The sequence below is a fragment of the Zingiber officinale genome, chromosome 10B, assembly GCF_018446385.1.
Source record: "Zingiber officinale cultivar Zhangliang chromosome 10B, Zo_v1.1, whole genome shotgun sequence".
Lineage (NCBI taxonomy): Eukaryota > Viridiplantae > Streptophyta > Magnoliopsida > Zingiberales > Zingiberaceae > Zingiber > Zingiber officinale.
In genome coordinates, this window is record NC_056005.1 from 32628441 (window position 1) to 32646397 (window position 17957).

The 17957-nt window shown below is 34.6% G+C and overlaps 1 protein-coding gene across 3 annotated transcripts; it reads left to right on the forward strand.

Annotated features, from left to right (window-relative positions):
• The first annotated feature begins 1485 nt into the window (after nt 1-1485).
• Nucleotides 1486-14287, forward strand: LOC122029698 (protein TONNEAU 1a-like). 3 transcript variants are annotated; one of them, XR_006125153.1, is made up of 9 exons: nt 1486-1695; nt 2399-2531; nt 4418-4506; nt 4612-4722; nt 5907-6043; nt 6127-6152; nt 6223-6379; nt 6649-6760; nt 13980-14287. XR_006125153.1 is itself a non-coding variant. In XM_042588795.1 (8 exons), exons 1-8 carry the CDS (start codon nt 1609-1611, stop codon nt 6707-6709), a joined length of 801 nt encoding a protein of 266 aa, XP_042444729.1. In that variant the 5' UTR covers nt 1486-1608; the 3' UTR covers nt 6710-6945. The 3 variants fall into 3 exon arrangements, 1 of the variants encoding a protein (XP_042444729.1); XR_006125152.1 differs by lacking the exon at nt 13980-14287 and adding an exon at nt 13579-13877; XM_042588795.1 differs by lacking the exon at nt 13980-14287 and having other exon boundaries at nt 6649-6945.
• Nucleotides 14288-17957: the final 3670 nt, after the last annotated feature.

The following is a 17957-nucleotide window of genomic DNA, read 5'->3' on the forward strand; positions in this document are numbered from 1 at the left end:
ATTAATTTTATATGTTTGTCTACTTTTCATGATTGTAAAAATAATATTAAATATCAATTTGACGTAATATATTACGAACAATGATTTTTTTTTTTTGTGAAATTATGGTTGAATGAACCTAAATAAAATTAATATAGGTGCATTCGACCAAAATCGGTTGATGGATCTAAAGAGTTCGGAATGAAGTGAAATAAGATTCTATGAGTTTTTCTAGTTCTTATGATTATATTCATGCACTCAAATATCAATTTGACCGAATATATTGAGAGTAGTGATTTTTTGAACACAAATTAGTTTTTCGGACACATTCGTGTTTAAAAAATCATTGCTATCAATATATTGAATTAAATTGATGTTTAATAACATTTTAAAATAAGGAGATCTAGACGAACATATAATAACTGATTTCATGTCATTTCGAGATTTCTAGGTCCATCGGTCGGTTTTAGTCAAAATCAATTTATTTTCAAACATATAAAAAGGAAAAAAATCAGTCGATTAGTTTTTTTTCAGTCAAATTGATTTAAGAACGAGGGTAAAATAAAAAGTGGATGCATGATTTGATAATTTTAAAATTATGATGCGTGATTTAGATATTTTTAAAACTTATTTATTAGATAAAAAGTTGATTTTAAAATATTTATCCTTTGGGTTAACTGGTTTAATTTTATAAAAAAAAATTTATTGAAAGGTGCTCATGACGGATGGGTCATCGTTTTTAATTCAACCGTCAGAAATCTTAAAATGTTCACGAACTTAGCTTACTGCGTCTGATCGTAATCACTTCGTATGCTATCAATGATTTATATGGACAACTCCAAACTATTCTATGTTTTATAAAATCATCAATAAGTCATCCATGTATTTTGATTTTTTAATCAAAATAATAAAAAAATGAGACATTTTATTATAATTTTGTGAATCTAAATGTAAAAAGATGATTTACTTATTTCTATTAATCTATTCCTAGATTAATAGGGGGAGAAGATAAATTATATATGACTATTAGTAAATTCTGAATCATGAATACTTGAATAATAAGTTATACTCAAATCGTGAATCTGAAGCTCCAATATTTGATGGATCAAATCAGATGAATCAGCTCCTTAGATTTGAATATCTGTTTTTTAAAAAATAATCAAGATGATAAAATAAGAATACTATTAGATTCATTATATTTTAGGAGTCATGCGTATGTGGTTGATGTTTATCTTGATGAGTCAAATTTGCTTTCACTATATCAAGTATTTATGGCCATTTGTAAATAGAAAAAAACTATTTATAATTATTTGTATAAAATATAGATTGCGGTTATATTTATCTTATTATTAAAGTTATATTTATATTATTTAATTATTATGCTAAAAGTTATTGATAGCTTGTATTAGTACCAAAGTTATACAAATGCGGTTCGGACCTTGCCGGGTTGCGGACGGCCCGGTTAGTTCCGATGGTTAATCTAACCAAACCTTGCCAATGCTAACAATTTTAGAATCTTCGAGTGGCACAGGCATACTTGATCCTCTCAAGTGTCGACCTCTGCTGGCCGTGGTGGTGACTGGGTGCGACGGAAGAGGTGGGTGAGTCTTCGTCTCCAAGAGCGACGAGATGGACGACTACGCGAGGGAGATGATGGACCTCAAGACTCTCGTCACCCGCACCCTCGAGAAGAAAGGCGTCCTCGCCAGAATTAGGGTAGTTCCTTAGTCTCCTCTCTTTCTCTTTTGTTTTTCTCCCGATCGTGTCAGATCCTCTCATCAAATCAAGATTATGTTTTTCATTCATGCTGAATGGGGGAAATTCAGCTCCTGATTTCTCCTGAAGTTGTCACTCTTCTAGAACAGTAACTTTTTTTTCTTTAAAAAATAATGCATTTCGGGGAATTTATTTTGGCGTGAGATATTGCGTTAAAGTTAACTTTTTCCTCCATCTGATTGCGGATTTGCATTGGATTTTTGAGTGTCGAGGGTTGGTTGTCTAAGTGTGATCTAGAATGCAATTTTCTTGTCATAAATCCTCTGACATTCTTTCTGGTGAACAAACTAGCTTAAAGCAAGAGGCATTGTACTTAATTATGGGTATTTTAAAATGTGGATTTCATAGTTTCATGGGCCTTTACTCCGTCATTGTGAGGGGAGACACATTTTTTCGTAAAGGCTCAATTGCATTTAAGCCTTTGAAGTGCCTCTTGTGAAATATATATTTCTTGTGATAAGTTTAAATTGGTCAAGGAATATGCCATTTTCAGTTTTCTGTCACAACTGAGAAAAAGACTCGTTGCAAATTGAAATTTTTGACGTGTTCAAAATATTAATCATTTTCTTTGTGGACTTTCTGATGTTCCACTATGTTCAACACTTTGGTTGTTGCTTGTTTGACTTCTTCTGGTTCATGTTAGGCTGAGCTCAGGGCAAGTGTATTTGAAGCCATAGAAGAAGAAGATAAAGTTCTTGTAAATGAGGACAATGTCCCTCCTGCACTACTAGGAAGCTGCAATGATCGAGCAAAGCAGCTGCATGTCTCTCCTTCAGGTTTCATTTTCTATATGTGAATCTCTCTATGCAAATTACCTAAAGTTTGCTGGTTGTGCTTTAAGATTATGTAATGGAATATCTTGAGGATTCAATAGTTTTCCGTTAGTGTGATAAACTGATTTGTTTGGTTCTTGATTGAGCAAAGCAGCTGCATGCCTCTCCCTCAGATTTCATTTTCTATATGTGAATCTCTCTATGCAAAGTACCTAAGTTTGTTGGTTGTGCTTTAAGATTATATAATGGAATATCTTGAGGATTCAATAGTTTTCTGTTAGTGTGATAAACTGATTGGTTTGGTTCTTGAATCGTTTTGTAGAAGAGTACAGGGATTGCTTTTCTAGTTGGAGCTTGTTTGGTGAAAACATGGTACCGTATTTGTCTTAAATTCCAATCTTAAAATATACATGACTTTAGAGTTGTAGTTCTTTAATTTTGGTTCTTTTGTAGTAAGTCAAAAGCATGGTACCTTTTTTTTGTAAAAGGTAAATATATATCATCAAAATGTACATCATACATGTGCACAAAGATAGTTGCTCATTTTTGATGAAGTATTAGATCTGAGTAGATATTTAAGGGGAATGATACATGTGTGCATACCCTCCTAAATACAGCATCCTCTCATGGATACCATCCATACTGCATTGCTTCCTGAATATAAAGAAAATGACTCTAGTAGGATTATTGTGGGATTTTTAGATGGGCTTTACACTCCTTTTTAATGATGAATATTAGATTATACTGCTTCTTAGTGATAACTTTCACTGGAAAATTGGTATATTTTGCTTTTGTTGATAATTACGGTATGTTTGTTATTAAGCACTCATTTAAAGTAAGATGCCTATATGATGATTTTGCTTGCTAAATCAGTAATCTAATAGGCTGACAAAAATTATTATATGGAGAATGATTTAATTTTGCAGGTTGCACATGAGTCAGTATAACTTTAGTGATTTTCTTTTATTGTTTCATATCTCGTTAGACTAGAGGTACATAACTGAACCAGTCTAGATCAAGCACATTGTTGAACCTGAACTTTGTATTATTTTAGGAGCAACCTTCATCAAACCTTTCATACAGATTGGGTTAATAATTACCAGTTCTATTGCTATTTGAAACAGGAAATTAAACAAAAAAAAACCCTATTTTTGTTACTTTTCAGAGGTATCTTCTACATATATTCGGACTCATGCTAGGGACTAAGCTCTGAACCTCTCTGCTCTTATTAAAGATAGACCAAACATTGGAAACTCCATTGCTTATCCATTATCTCTTGATGAAAACCATGACATGAAATTCATGCTGGAGAATACTAACCTTGTTTTTTCCCTTCCATTCTGTATTTAATCTCCAATCATATCAACATCAAACAAGCATTGTTATTTCCAACTATTTGGAGTATTCATAGATCTTATTCCTCCATGAATTCTATTTAAAATTGTATGCCTAGTTGTATTCAAAACTTATTTTTTAAAAAAATATATTAATTAAAACTTTCTTTGATCTTTCTCTGTACTTGACACTTTCAGTTTTAATTCATTCAATTCGTGGCCCTAAAAATTTTACTTCTGTATTTGAACATGTCCATAACATCTTTATATACTTTCTCTCATTTTTTATCGGTTATTCTATTTCAACCACACCTGATAGCTCCCTAGTAGTAATGTCTGTAATTATATTTCTTTCTAGTATTACCCCACATACATTTTAGCATTCTCAGTTGCTATTATATGCGACATTTTTTCGTTATGAAGTCTTTGTACGTCTTTATTGCAATGTGACAACATTTGGAACTTAAATTCAAAATCACCATAACCATTTTGTAGCCTTTTCTTGTATTGAATTATATAAATTTCTTTATTAAACTGAGCTTATGTTGGTTGCAGGAAGGTTATTAACAGCATTAGTTTCTGAATACTTGGAATGGGCCCAGTTGGGTCACACTCTCAAAGTTTATCTACCTGAGTGTAATTTGGTAAATGCACGGAATATCCTGTCTGTATGCTGCTGCATTATGGTGATTCATATTATGAAACAGCAGATTTATAGTTTTCATCTTTTGTCTTTCCTTTTCTTCCAGCCAAAGGACTTCTGGAAAGATGAGTTGAAGGACTTTAGCACCAGAACAAACAGAGATGGTGAAAGCGGTCCATTACTATTAGATGTTCTTGAAGGATATCTAAAATATGAGGTTCGGTGGCTTGATTCCCTTATGCAGTCAATTTTCTTTCGATTTGTTGCTTTGTTTTGGAAGAATATACAATGTCCTATAGGTCTGGAAAGATTGTAATTGCAGAACCATCTTCCTTGGTGTTATTTATTGAATTGATTATTAAGAGAATTATTGTCTCGTATATAACATTGAAAATTTCAACGTGAATAAAATATGATCAATAACCAACTTGGGTAATTTCAATTTAAAAAATGTTTACCAATGAACCAGTTATTGTATTTTTTTTAAAAGGCAATATGAAAAGGAAGGTAATAAGAATATTTAATTCACATTTTCTTCCCACATTTTTCTTCTTTGAACCATGTTACACAATGAATCTAGCAAATCAAATTTAGAAAGGTGGTAATTGACAGAACGGTAATCTCAAGTGAGATTTCCTGTTAGTTATATGTGATTGATTAATTTTACTTTGTTAAATTACTGCTATGGAGAAATAGACTACGGTAGTCAGTTGAAGCATAAGACATTAGATAATGAAATGGTGATCACTGAATCCTGAACAAGATGAGTCTGTACTCTTTAATAACCCGAATACTCTAGTCTAGCCATGACATTGTCCAGTGGCTGCTGCTAGACTGGTCTCCCTTTTCTAACAGCATAAACTACTACAAAATATGAGATTTTAGAGCAAAAAAGGAAGACTCAGAGCACAAATTTCTGAAAATTTGGTATTATTTCATTTTATATTCTTATTCTTGAATAATCAGTAATTTAAGCCATAAAACATAAATGGTTTTAAAATTCATATAATTGTTAACACTGTGATTACACACTGGTTTTATCACTATATGGCAGTTCCAACACTATAGAGAATCAACAAGTTATAGTTTCCTATGCATCACTTGTATGTAAAAACCAACAGATTGGATGAGTTGATGGAATGCTTATAATTGAAGCGTTGTTTATTGGAAATATCACATTTACTTGCCTGCAATAGTGGAATTGGAAACTATGTTATTTGGACTTGGGTTCAAGCATTCAATGGTCATTCGCTGTTATTTCTAAAATTTTCTTGCACTTAATCAATATGAATGTCTAATGCCTACACGAAGTGTGTTGGTGGTATGGAGGGTGTAGATTAAAATTGCATTGCTTACATTCTTCGAACATGTTTGCTTAGCTCTTGACCTGTTGTTGCCCAGAATTTGATTCAAAATAGGTTTGCTGGTGGGCGATTAATTGATTCGCAGAATGATTCAGTATCTAATGCTGAAGCCAGGAATGCCCGAAGGCCATCTTCATCAGCTGCCGCTCCTGGAGGATTACCTGCATTGAGCAGGTAATTATGTGGGGTTAACTTTTAATGTTAGTTTCTGTTTGGCCACTTTTCCTAATATATTGTTTTTTCATGGTTGATGTTAGGCCAGTCCCACGTAACCAGTCATCAGGTAAATAGAAAGAATTCACATCTTGTGCTGCCATTTAACTGCTTATTTAATGTCTTCCTTGTGCTTCCAGAACGAAAGTCAAGTTCCTCAATTCCCATGTCTAGGAAGGATGATTACATGTGGAACTATGATGTCGATGACATATCAGAGGATGTCATTCGAACGGCAAATGCTTTAGAAAACATTCATCTGGACAGAAAAGCTCGACATTTGACATCATCTTGGAGGTATATTCCTTGGTTTAGGATTCTCTTTTCTATTTTAATAAGAACTTGGATTTGTCAATCTTATGAGGAGCCTGAATTCTCGTATCGCTGACTTTATCTGAGCTTTCCCTTTTGTCATCTTAATCCCCTAAGCTATTTATTCATACTAACCATTTTACAAAGTAACATCCTGTTATCATCGCTACCATTTCAAAATGCACAAAGTAGATAGAAAAGTTTTGCTTTAGAATTTAGTAGCTCGTTTATGATTGTTGTCATTGTTTATGCAGGCATTCAACTGAGGGGACGATGGACGATAATGGCAGTGTTGATCATCGCTACTCAAAGTAACAGTCTACGTTGATGTGTTTTTAGCTTGCTCCATCATGTCTACAACATCAAGTCGGTAACATACTCTTTATCTTTTCTATTTAGATGTTTATTGTTTTTGCGTTTAGATTCATGTCATGTTTAATTTTGCTTCCCTGCAACTTGTTAGTGGTCTACTATGTATCTTGTGCTGTACTTTTGCTTGATTTCTAATGATTTGCAGCAAGCACCGAGAGATTCTTTTAGGCCAAATTTAATGTATTATCATCGTCACTTTTAATACTTTGGCCAAAGTCTAAATAACATGTTAGGCCAAATTTACTTTGGAAAAGTCCTTTATAGAACAAAATTTAAAACTTAAAATAATAAAAAAATTAGTGTTGATTTGTTTTTACATATGATAAGAATAGTTATATATATATTTTTAAAAAACTGTAAGTTAAAAATATAACTCTGCCCATAACGATTGTTCATGGTTGGTTCCAAACTTGGATAAAGGAGGGTTGCGTTAGGTTGTCAAACTGTCTTAAAATTATGATAAATATTCAATTAATGGATACATTAAATTATTGTGTTAATGTTAAATTATTCTCTGGAAGGAACGCGTTGCAGGGCTCAACTGTAATGTATTAGCAAGGATCGCTACATTTATATGAGAACTTGATTGTAGTGTTAAATAGGTAAGAGTTTTCACACTATAGGTTGGATAAGAACAAATATGATAGGAAAATTAATAATTTAAGATTTGGAACATGGAATATAGAAATCCTCACTAGTAAATCAATAGAGATAGTAGATACAATGATTATGAGAAGAATTAGTATTTTATGTATACAAAAGACAAAATAGGTAGGTGAGAAGATAAAGATGATAGAAAATTCGGGTTTTAAATTATGGTACATTGGAAAGAATAAAACAAGAAATATAGTGGACATTGTTATAGATAGTTTGTTAAAGGATGAAGTTGTAGAAGTAGTTAGAAAATGGAATAGAATTATAGCCTTTAAGATAATAGTGACGAAGGAAACTATAAACATAATTAGTGTATATGCACTGTAAGTAAGATTAGATAAAGTTACTAAATCAAGTTTTGGGGATGATTTATATAAAATATTATAAAACATTCTGCTAAATAAAATTATTTTAATAGGAGGTGACCTAAATGAACATGTCAGAGTAAAAAATGAGGAATATGAGGGGTAAGGGGAGTTATGAGTTTGGAACGAAAAATGAAGAAGGAAAAACTATATTAGATTTTGCGATAGTGTATGACCTTATATTAGCTAATACATTTTTTAAGAAAAAAAAAAGAACACTTTGTCACGTTTAAAAGTAGGAATAATAAATGAAAATTGACTTTCTTATAGTTAGGAAAAAGGATAGAAAGATTTGTAAAGATTGTAAATTCATCCTTAGAGAAAGCTTAACTATCCGACATAGGTTAGTAAGGTTGGATATACGCTTCAAATATAATATCAATATAAAAGAAATATATACGACTCATAGAATTAAGTGGTGGAAGTTAAAGGATGAGAAATAAAATATATTTAAGGAGAAGGTATGAGTACAAACATTAGGTAAAATATATGGTGGTTTTAATACGACATGGGATAAGATGATATCAAAGTTAAAAATAGTAACTAAAAGTGTACTTGGTGAATTAAAGGACATGCACCATTAAGCAAGGAATCTTGGTGGTGGAATGAGAAAGTACAAAAGAAAGTGAAGGAAAAATAAATAGCTTTATAAGTAATTATATATTTGTAAGAATGAGAGAAATTTTAAAAAATATACAATAGTCAAGAAAGAAGATAAAAAAGTAGTGAATGAAGTAAATAATGAAATTTTTAAAAGATTATATCAAAAATTAGATACAAAAGAAAGAAAAAAAAACATATTATAAAATAGTTAAAGTGAAATAAATGAAAACGATATTATCCAATAAAATATATTAAAGATAAATGTAATACGGTTTATGCATGGAAGGTTGACAATATAAACTATATATCTTCTTAGATAATTAATTGAAAAATATATGAAACAAAAATAAGATCTACACATAGTGTTCATTAACTTAGAAAAAACTTATTATAGTCCTAAGAAAAATTATATGAAAAATTCTAGAAAAGAGAAATGTTAGCGTAACATATATTGAACTAATTAAGGATATGTACAAGAATGTAACAACTAGAATAAAGACTTCAAGTGGAGTAAGTGAAGTATTTCCAATAAAAATAGGATTACATCAAGGATCAACTTTGTCTCTATCTTTGTACACTAATTATGAACCAATTTACTGCGCACATTTAAGACACAGTATCGTGATGTATGTTGTTTGCAAATTATATTGTTTGGTAGATGAAACACGTAAAGGAGTAAATGCTAAACTAGAATTTTGACGGGAAACACTAGAAGGGAAAGATTTTAGGTTTTGTAGAATAATGACAAAATATATAGAATTTAAGTTTAGCAATATGAGATGTAATGAGATAATTGTTAAGATAGGAGATGACGAGTTGCTCAAAATCGAGAGCTTTAGATGTTTAGGATCATTTTTGTAAAATGAAGGGATTGAGAGAAATGTCTTACATAGAATATAAGTAGGATAGTTGAAATGGAGAAGAACATCGAGTTTTTTATGTGACCGTAAAATACCTCTAAACTTAAAGGAAAATTTTACAAAATCACAGTTAGACCTGCTGAATGTTGGGTTGTGACTCGAGCACATGAGCAGAAGATAACAGTTGCAGATATGAGAATTTTAAGGTGGATGTGTAGATATACGAGGATGGACAAAATAAGAAACAAGAATATTAGAGAGAAGTCGGAGTTGTATTTATTGAGAAAAAACTCCGAGAGACACGATTAAGGTGATATAAGTATGTACTTAGACGACCAATAAATACTTCAGTTAGACAATGTGAAATTATGACAAATACGTATATCAAACGAGGAAGAGGAAGATAAAAAAAATTTAGTAATAATAAAATAAGATAAAATTTATTTAAGTATAGATGATGATATAGTAGGAGATAGAGTTCCATGGTGTAAAAAGATTTATATGGTCGACCGGATAAGAGTTGGTTTTAAAATCAAACAATATGTTAGTATCTTAATTTTCAGATAACTGCATTTAATGTGTTCCTTCAGGATCTGGCAATTCAAAAATTTATTAAGTGGATGGCGACTTGCAACCTAAGTTATAATAATAGTAATAATGAAGATTAAAATAAAGGGTATTCTAGTTCATTAATTCGAGTGCTGTATATTGTTCTTCGTTTTTAAACAATGTCTAAGATTTTATTAAATGAAGTACTGTAGAAAGCATTAGATGATCAGCTGGAAGTATTCCACAAAACTGGCGTACATACGGCTTCATCTTACATTTTATGATCTCATATGCAAATTCTTCCCACGTTATCATTTTTATTTTTGAAAATAATTTTAATTCATTTTCCTATTTTCTTTTTCAACTTGCTCAGTTGAGTCTGCGACGGACCACTACTGCCGGTATGAATCCGCAGTTGACTTGTTAGCTTTCGCGAGTGCCAGATCTTTTCGTATCTACGATCCCTTTTTTATTAAGTTGGGTATCAAGTTCTTCGATTAATCTAGAAGTATTTGATTCTACGCAAATTTTTTATATGGTACTCTACCAAGATGACTCATTTTCTCATGCCCCCTATTCATTGGAAAGTACATTTCCTACTATTCAATGGATAGCAAATTTCCTACAAATCAAAATAGTGAAGTCTCGATTTTGAAATTCATGAGATGCATATTTAGGGATCTGACCAATGCACCGTAGCCCGGACGTCTATGACACACTTTTGGCTTTGGATAGGAAAAACGGATTACTTTCATAAATCCTTTCTTGATTTCAATATATATTTATTTTCAAAAGGGCTGGCCCTATTATAAAATATGAATATAAGAATGTTTTCCTCCTGTATTTTTTTTGGATGAATCAAAATGACGTTAGCTTGTCCCTGCCACACAGAGCAATATGTTTAAATGATTTTTAATAAAAATACTCAAATATGTCTAAAATATCTTCAACCATCAAGCAAGACAATATTTTGATGTATTCTAAACCATATATATATATATATATATATATATATATATATATATATATAAACCAATTTCTAATATTGTTTTATTTATTGTAAAATAATCTATAAACTTGACATTTTATCAACCATAAAAGACCTTGTTTGCACAACCATATCCATTAGTTTTCTAGTCAATATTTTAAGTCAAAGACTACAGGAACGTATCCGATCAAAAAATAATGCAAAATAGTCATAATCGTTATTATTAATATATATATATATATATATATATATATATATATATATATATATATATATATATATATATATATATATATATATATATATATAAATCAATTTCTAATATTGTTTTATTTATTGTAAAATAATCTATAAACTTGACATTTTATCAACCATAAAAGCCCTTGTTTGCACAACCATATTTATTAGTTTTCTAGTCAATATTTTAAGTCAAAGACTACATGAACATATCCGATCAAAAAATAATGCAAAATAGTCATAATCATTATTATTATATTTCCTTTTCATCAGATAGAGAAACTCTATAATAACTTATCTTTTCCAAAAATGAGAAAGATGATGCATTGGACAAGTGATTTTAATGTTAATTGAGTGAAAATTTTTCATTAAAAAAGATGACTCCGAACGATCCTGTGTGTCAAAAGAAATGTCAACAATTGGGTACATAGACACTCTGACGCTCAAGTCAGTGATCGAGCTAAGGATAAGAAACCATGACGAACGATAGTAATAGATGAGTAAAATTGTGTAGCCTCGCGTACCTGTGCTTGTAGATGGATACCTCTTGTTTGTGCATGAATCTCAAAGTATTTCAAAAAAATATCAGACCATAAAGATGCATTGAGACCTTACCAAAATAGACCTACAATTCTTGTGTTTGGCAGGCTGGAAGCTTTTAATATACAACCTGCATATTAAATATTCTCTATCATAGTGACATAAAATGTCAAAAAGGAATATGAAGTCGTTGGGTTGAGAGGCCCTGAATATGCTTAGTTAGCAAACCGACCGGATCCTTCCTGTAGTCTGATCGGTTGTCACTTGCAAGATCAACCAGGTCAGATTTGAGAAAAATGGTCAAGGACTCATCTTTCGCTTGACCTCTTCGTCTAGCCCCAAAGTTTGGTTGGACTAGGTGTCCAGTTTGTCCGATCGGACTATAGGTCCAATTGACTAGATTACTCGGCCAAAATAGTAAACCTTGCTAGCCCCGAGTGATGAAAAAGACTTTGCTATGGATGTTAATGATTCAGCTTAGAGTTTCATCAATACTGAGGGGCTTAGGATCTGACCGACCCAAAGGTTCGGTTGGATGACCAATCTATCACGGCGATCGTATGCCTTGGGCTCGAGTGTTGATCCCTCCTAGACTCTGATCCGATCGGTTAGATTACTTGGCCAAAATAGTAAACCTTGCTAGTCCCGAGTGATGAAGAGGACCTTGCTCTGGATGTCACTAACTCAGCTTAGAGTTTCATCAATACTGAGGGGCTCGGGGTCCGACCATCCCAAGGGTCCAGTTGGATGACCACTCGGTCGCGATGATCGTATGCCCTGGGTTCGAGTGTTGACCCCTCCTTGACTCTGATTGTCATGTCAGCTAGCCCCCTTGACTTGACCTACAAGCTATTCGAAGGAGGTTGTAGGTCTGACTGACTAGACACTTGTGTTATTTGTGTCCCTCGTCCTTCGAACGGACGTTCACTCAGATGCTTTTAGAGCCCTTTGTTTCTTGACCGAACATTCGTTCTCTGAATCATCGTTCGGCTTGAGCTGACATCACTGTAGCACCTTGGAAACAGGGCACACCGCTTATCATTAATGTTGAACATGATGAGCACACCTTTTTATCATAAGTCTACTTATTGCCTCCCATCCCTCATAAATGCTGCCTATAGTTAGCTGCCACATGTTGAACGCCCGTTAAAAGAATGTTTAACATGACAGGCGACGATTGTGATGTGACACCTGACTATTCAAATTCAATGGTCTAAATCAAATCTCTTTCTTTCGTACCTTGATCGGACGACTCTCAAGAACCCTTAGTAGGGTTTTTAAGGTTCACGGTTTGATGCAATTTTGTTGTTCTTGTGTTCTTCTATTTATCTTCTTCCCCTCTATTTCCAATTCACTGTTGTTGGCACTTGCTCAAACCCTTTGCTCGCAAGTTACTTTAACTTTTCTTTCTTTCCTTCGTTCATTCTTTGCCTTTTTCCTATGGCCTTTGCTCCTTCGAACGTTGTTCACGACATCTGGTACACCTCCACGGCCTCTGATTTCAAAAGCGCAAAGGTGGATCAGATGCATCTCAACTACCATATTCCCTCTGACCATCACATCATCATCTCTTCGTACCATGACTGTCCACACACCCTTCCAGCCGGTTACATCATTCTATTCAAGGACCATTTTTTAGTCGGCCTGTATTTTTCCTTACATCCTTTCTTCACCAAAGTATGCACTTACTTCCACATCCCCTTGTTGCATATATTTGAAATCTTGTCATGATTCATACATGTGCATTTATCATACATAGATATACTGTTATATATGTTGTCCAGGGGTTATGAGCAGGTCTATTGTTGATCTTTAGTGATTTACTGATCGTTATATTATGTGTGTTAGACCGGTACTAGTATGTGTGTTTAGTATGTCATATATGATCATGTTCTTATTTCCTTATTGATGCTGTATATCTTTGGTCGCCTTACATATTTATCCATGCACTATTTGCCTATAACCCGTTGAGTTATTTGAACTCATGATCCCTTTTACTGATTTTTCTTTCGCTAGGTAACAAGTACATATTTGAAAAGTTGCTTAGAGAATCATGGCTGTCAGTCTCACGTCACATCTGAGATCCATTTTCCTAGTTATTTTGTATTGTTCTATTCTTACTTTATTTTTGAGATTTGCGTGTAGTGATTCGTCTTGCTTTTGGATTTTAGTCTTATGGCTACCTTATTTTGGTTATGTATTGTGGTTGTGAAAGTCATGCTAGCATGTAGTCAGTGTAATATCTTGCATGATTTGTATTTGTACCAACCGTGTAGGCTGTGTATTATTCTTATATTCCTCTATGTTTGTTTCTAGCCGTGTGGGTTGTATTATATTGTTTTCAGCCATGTGGGTTGTTGATATCTTGTGAGTAGCCTTGTGACATTGTATACAGGTTTTAATTATCACTTTTACAGGGGCGGTGTTGTCTGATTTTCGTCGGACAACCTTACCTTTAGGGTGTGACACTATGTCTTTCATATTCACGCGCTACTCCGAAAAGGCTTCGACGATACTGAAAGGCTGCTCTGAAGTTCGAAGAACGAAGACTTCTTTATTTTTCTTTTCTGTTTGTCGGTAACGTTTATATTTCAGCTATTGTACTTAACTTTGTAAATCCATTTCGAATTGATAGTGATTGTCCATCAAAAGCACTCTCACTTGCCGACCTTAGAGTAGGAGTCGACAAAGATTCCGAACAAAATAAAAACTACTTGTGTTAGCATATGCTTTTGTTCTCTCTTTTTTCCGTTATGTGACTTGTTTTAAATCGCGATTTTCTATTGATGCTATTCACCCCCTATCGTATTTACGGTCCTATAAATGGTATCAGAGCAAGGTTTGCTCTGAATTGGTGTAACCACCAATCAAGTAAGAGGGCTTTTTTCCTTTTCTTTTTTGTTTTGAGATTTTTTTTATTATATTTGAATTGGTACGATTACCCTTTCAAATAAATTTTCCTTTGCCGTGATTCTTGCTCGAAGTTGGTACAACACCACTCAAGGTATTTTTTTTTCCTTTGTTCTCCTGCACTACTAATCTCTAGACAAAGTTTTGAAAATTGTTTCTTATCTATATCTTTCTTGCAAGATCTTCTCACATCAATGGCTCAAGGTGAAGAACAAAGTGTTCACAAACCTCCATCATACGAAACTAATTACTTCAAAATATGGAACAAACCTCCATCATACGAAACTAATTACTTCAAAATATGGAAGCATCAGATAGAGTGTTTTATCATGATGGGCGACTTCGACTATGGAATAACGGTGAAAAGATCCACTCAAAATTCAGAAACAAACTAAAAGGTAATAAACTTTATTTTAGAATTATTGCCTAATAAAATTGTGTGCAGAATCGGAGCTTACGACTTTTGGACCTGGCTGAACGAACTTCATGAGGATCTGTCACAACTAGAAGATCAAGTCAAACCAAGCTTGGATCTACGTCTGAATCCTTGAAATCATCCTCAAAATCAGACTTACAAGAATCAGACCAAACTGTCACACCTTAGGGGAGTCGTTGCTAGAGGAAATTTCGGCAGCATCTCCCTTGTACGGGTGACAATCTGAAACTTGACTACATAGCCCTCAGGGCCCCTCACAATCCTCGGCCAACACGGCTGGAACATATACAATAATATAAAACAAACAATCCATGCAGTTTATAATAAATCAGTCTCCGGTTGACTACACAACACATCACAACACACAGTTTATTATACAATCTACTCCACTACTCGAGGAAAACCCAACCCACAACGGAAAACCATCACAGTGGAAAACAAGGGTAGTAGACCCAAAACTCGATATAAAATCCACGAGTACAATATCTACACATCACAAGTATGTAGATTACAAAACAAGGAAAACCAAGTCTGAAAGTAGAAAACCACATTTACACGAGGTGAGGGACTAGCGACTGGAATCCCCTGACAGCTTCATCCTGAAATAGAAATATAAAGCAACGGGGTGAGTTCAATGAACTCAGCGGGTATCAAGCTGACATGCATAATAAGATATATCTAACAGTAATAATCATGGAGTGCAGTCTCCTGATCAAAAACAGGAAATGCGAAAAATTGAACAAGCAAAGAAGATGTACTCACCAGGATCTCCTATCTGGATATAAGGGTTGTCAGACCAAACACATCACGTCTCATGTATTCATATCAATCATATGCAACCACAAAAATGCAGTATCCATAATGCAACAATAAATGCAATCCATGCATATGATGCAAATATCCTGGTCACCCCTGACGCCAGTCAGCCACCTCACACACGATGGTGAGGTTGAGTAGGTAGTGTTGTGATAACTGTGCATTCTGCCATCACTACTCTTAAGTGACCAAGTAGACAGGATGCTGTCGGAGTACACCTATTCTCCTACCCCAAACAGAGTGGGAGAGCCAAAGCTCTCATCTCCTTGTGTCATAGTCAAGAAGAGGGATCCCTGCCTGCTACCACGCTACAGTCAACACTACCCATGAGCGGACGAGCGGAGCCTGATAAAGCAAAACTGCCACACACCCTGTCTGATAAACCACTAAACCATGAGTGGTTGTGTGTGCAGATCATGTAACTAGCAATGTGTTCAACAACAATGAAGCTGACAATCGCTCAACATGCAATCATGCAAAATGGTGCATGACACTAAGCATATAATCCTGAAAATACCAACCTCCTCATAATGTGTACCAAAAGGAAAATCAAGTCCATATCAATGATCTAGGCACACATGCCAAGTAATAAACCTAGATACACATGCCAGGTAGTAAACTAGGTACACATGTCACAAGTAAATCTAGTATCTAGACCTGTATCCGATAATGCATTGTATGTCACTACATAAGTACAAAATGCAATAATCAAGAGGACATAAGCATAAATGCATAACAGATAACTGTTGGTGCGGTTAGCACTAACGGTCCAACTCAGGTTTTGATGAATGACAAATTAGGTTAAGTTAGGTTTGTCGTTATCTAACACTCTGATCGAGTGTGCAGGCTAAGTCTAGACAGGTCGACGGGTTGACCGGATGTCTAGCACGAAGTCCAAGCGGGTCGACGGGCTGACCGGATGCTTGGCGAGAAGTCCAGCTAGGTCGACGGGCTGACCAGATAGCTGGCGAGAAGTCCAAGCGGGTCGACGGGCTGACCGGACGCTTGGCGAGAAGTCCAGCTAGGTCGACGGGTTGACCGGATAGCTGGCGAGAAGTCCAGACAGGTCGAAGGGCTGATCGGACGTCTGACAGGTAAGTAAAGGTAAGTCACTGGAAGGGAGTGACTGTGAGGGCGTGTTCCCGGAAAGGAAACAATAGACGTCAATCCGGCTTAGATCCATTTCGGATATCTAAGTCGAGATCGTGACTAGATTCCGGTCTCGGAAAGACGGAATCTAAGTCACACTTTTTATGTTAAACTGTGCTAACACTTTGTTTTGCAGGAAATTCATTATATTTTCCTCGGACTAACCTTGTCTTGCAGGAGAAGGACCTGTTCTGGAGAAAGGTGGTCCGGGCGCCCAGAAGGGATCCGAGCGCCCAGGAGGCAATTTTTATCCTATCGCGTCGTCGCCACGTGGAGCTCGCTGGTTGGACCTGCCACATCTCACGAGGGCGCCCGGAAGGGATCCGGGGTGCCCCGAGCCTCATATAAAAGGAGGGTCAGGGGTAGAGCTCAAAACAACAACTGACAAGAAGATCTTCTACTGCTTGCTCTACTGCTCTGCGCTCCTGCGACGCTAACGAAGCTCTGACAATGCACTTTTTCCTTTTTGATTTATTCCTTTGTCGGTATTGCTTTTATTTTCATTAACATTTTCTGTACTTAGTTTGTAATAATTTTCGAATTACTAGTGATTGCCCACCGAAAGCACTCAACGAGTGTGAGCCTTGGAGTAGGAGTCGACACAGGCTCCGAACCAAGTAAAATTGATCTGTGTTAGCATTGCTTACTTTTTCCGCTGCGCTTAACTCTTTTCAAAGAATTTTCGTAATCGATATTCACCCCCCCTCTATCGAAACATCACGATCCAACAATAACAATATGGTAAACTACGGTATCAAGTAGTGACATACTAAGCAGATATAAGCATAATTATTACTACTAGTTATAACTCACTAAGAATATCAGAATGACAATATCAAAAAGATAAGTCAAAGGTACCCACCTCAAAAATGGAGATCGTATCCGAAATAGATCCCACGCTGAGACGTCATCTCGAATCAAAGTCCTGTAATACATGATATACAGATTTAGCTAATTACATATAAATTAATTAGTTAAATCAAATTCCCAACTAAATCAAATCCATCGATCAATTAGGGTTAGCTCCATTAACTCTAACCATTCCACTATTCAATTAGATTTAAGTCTATACATAAATCAACCT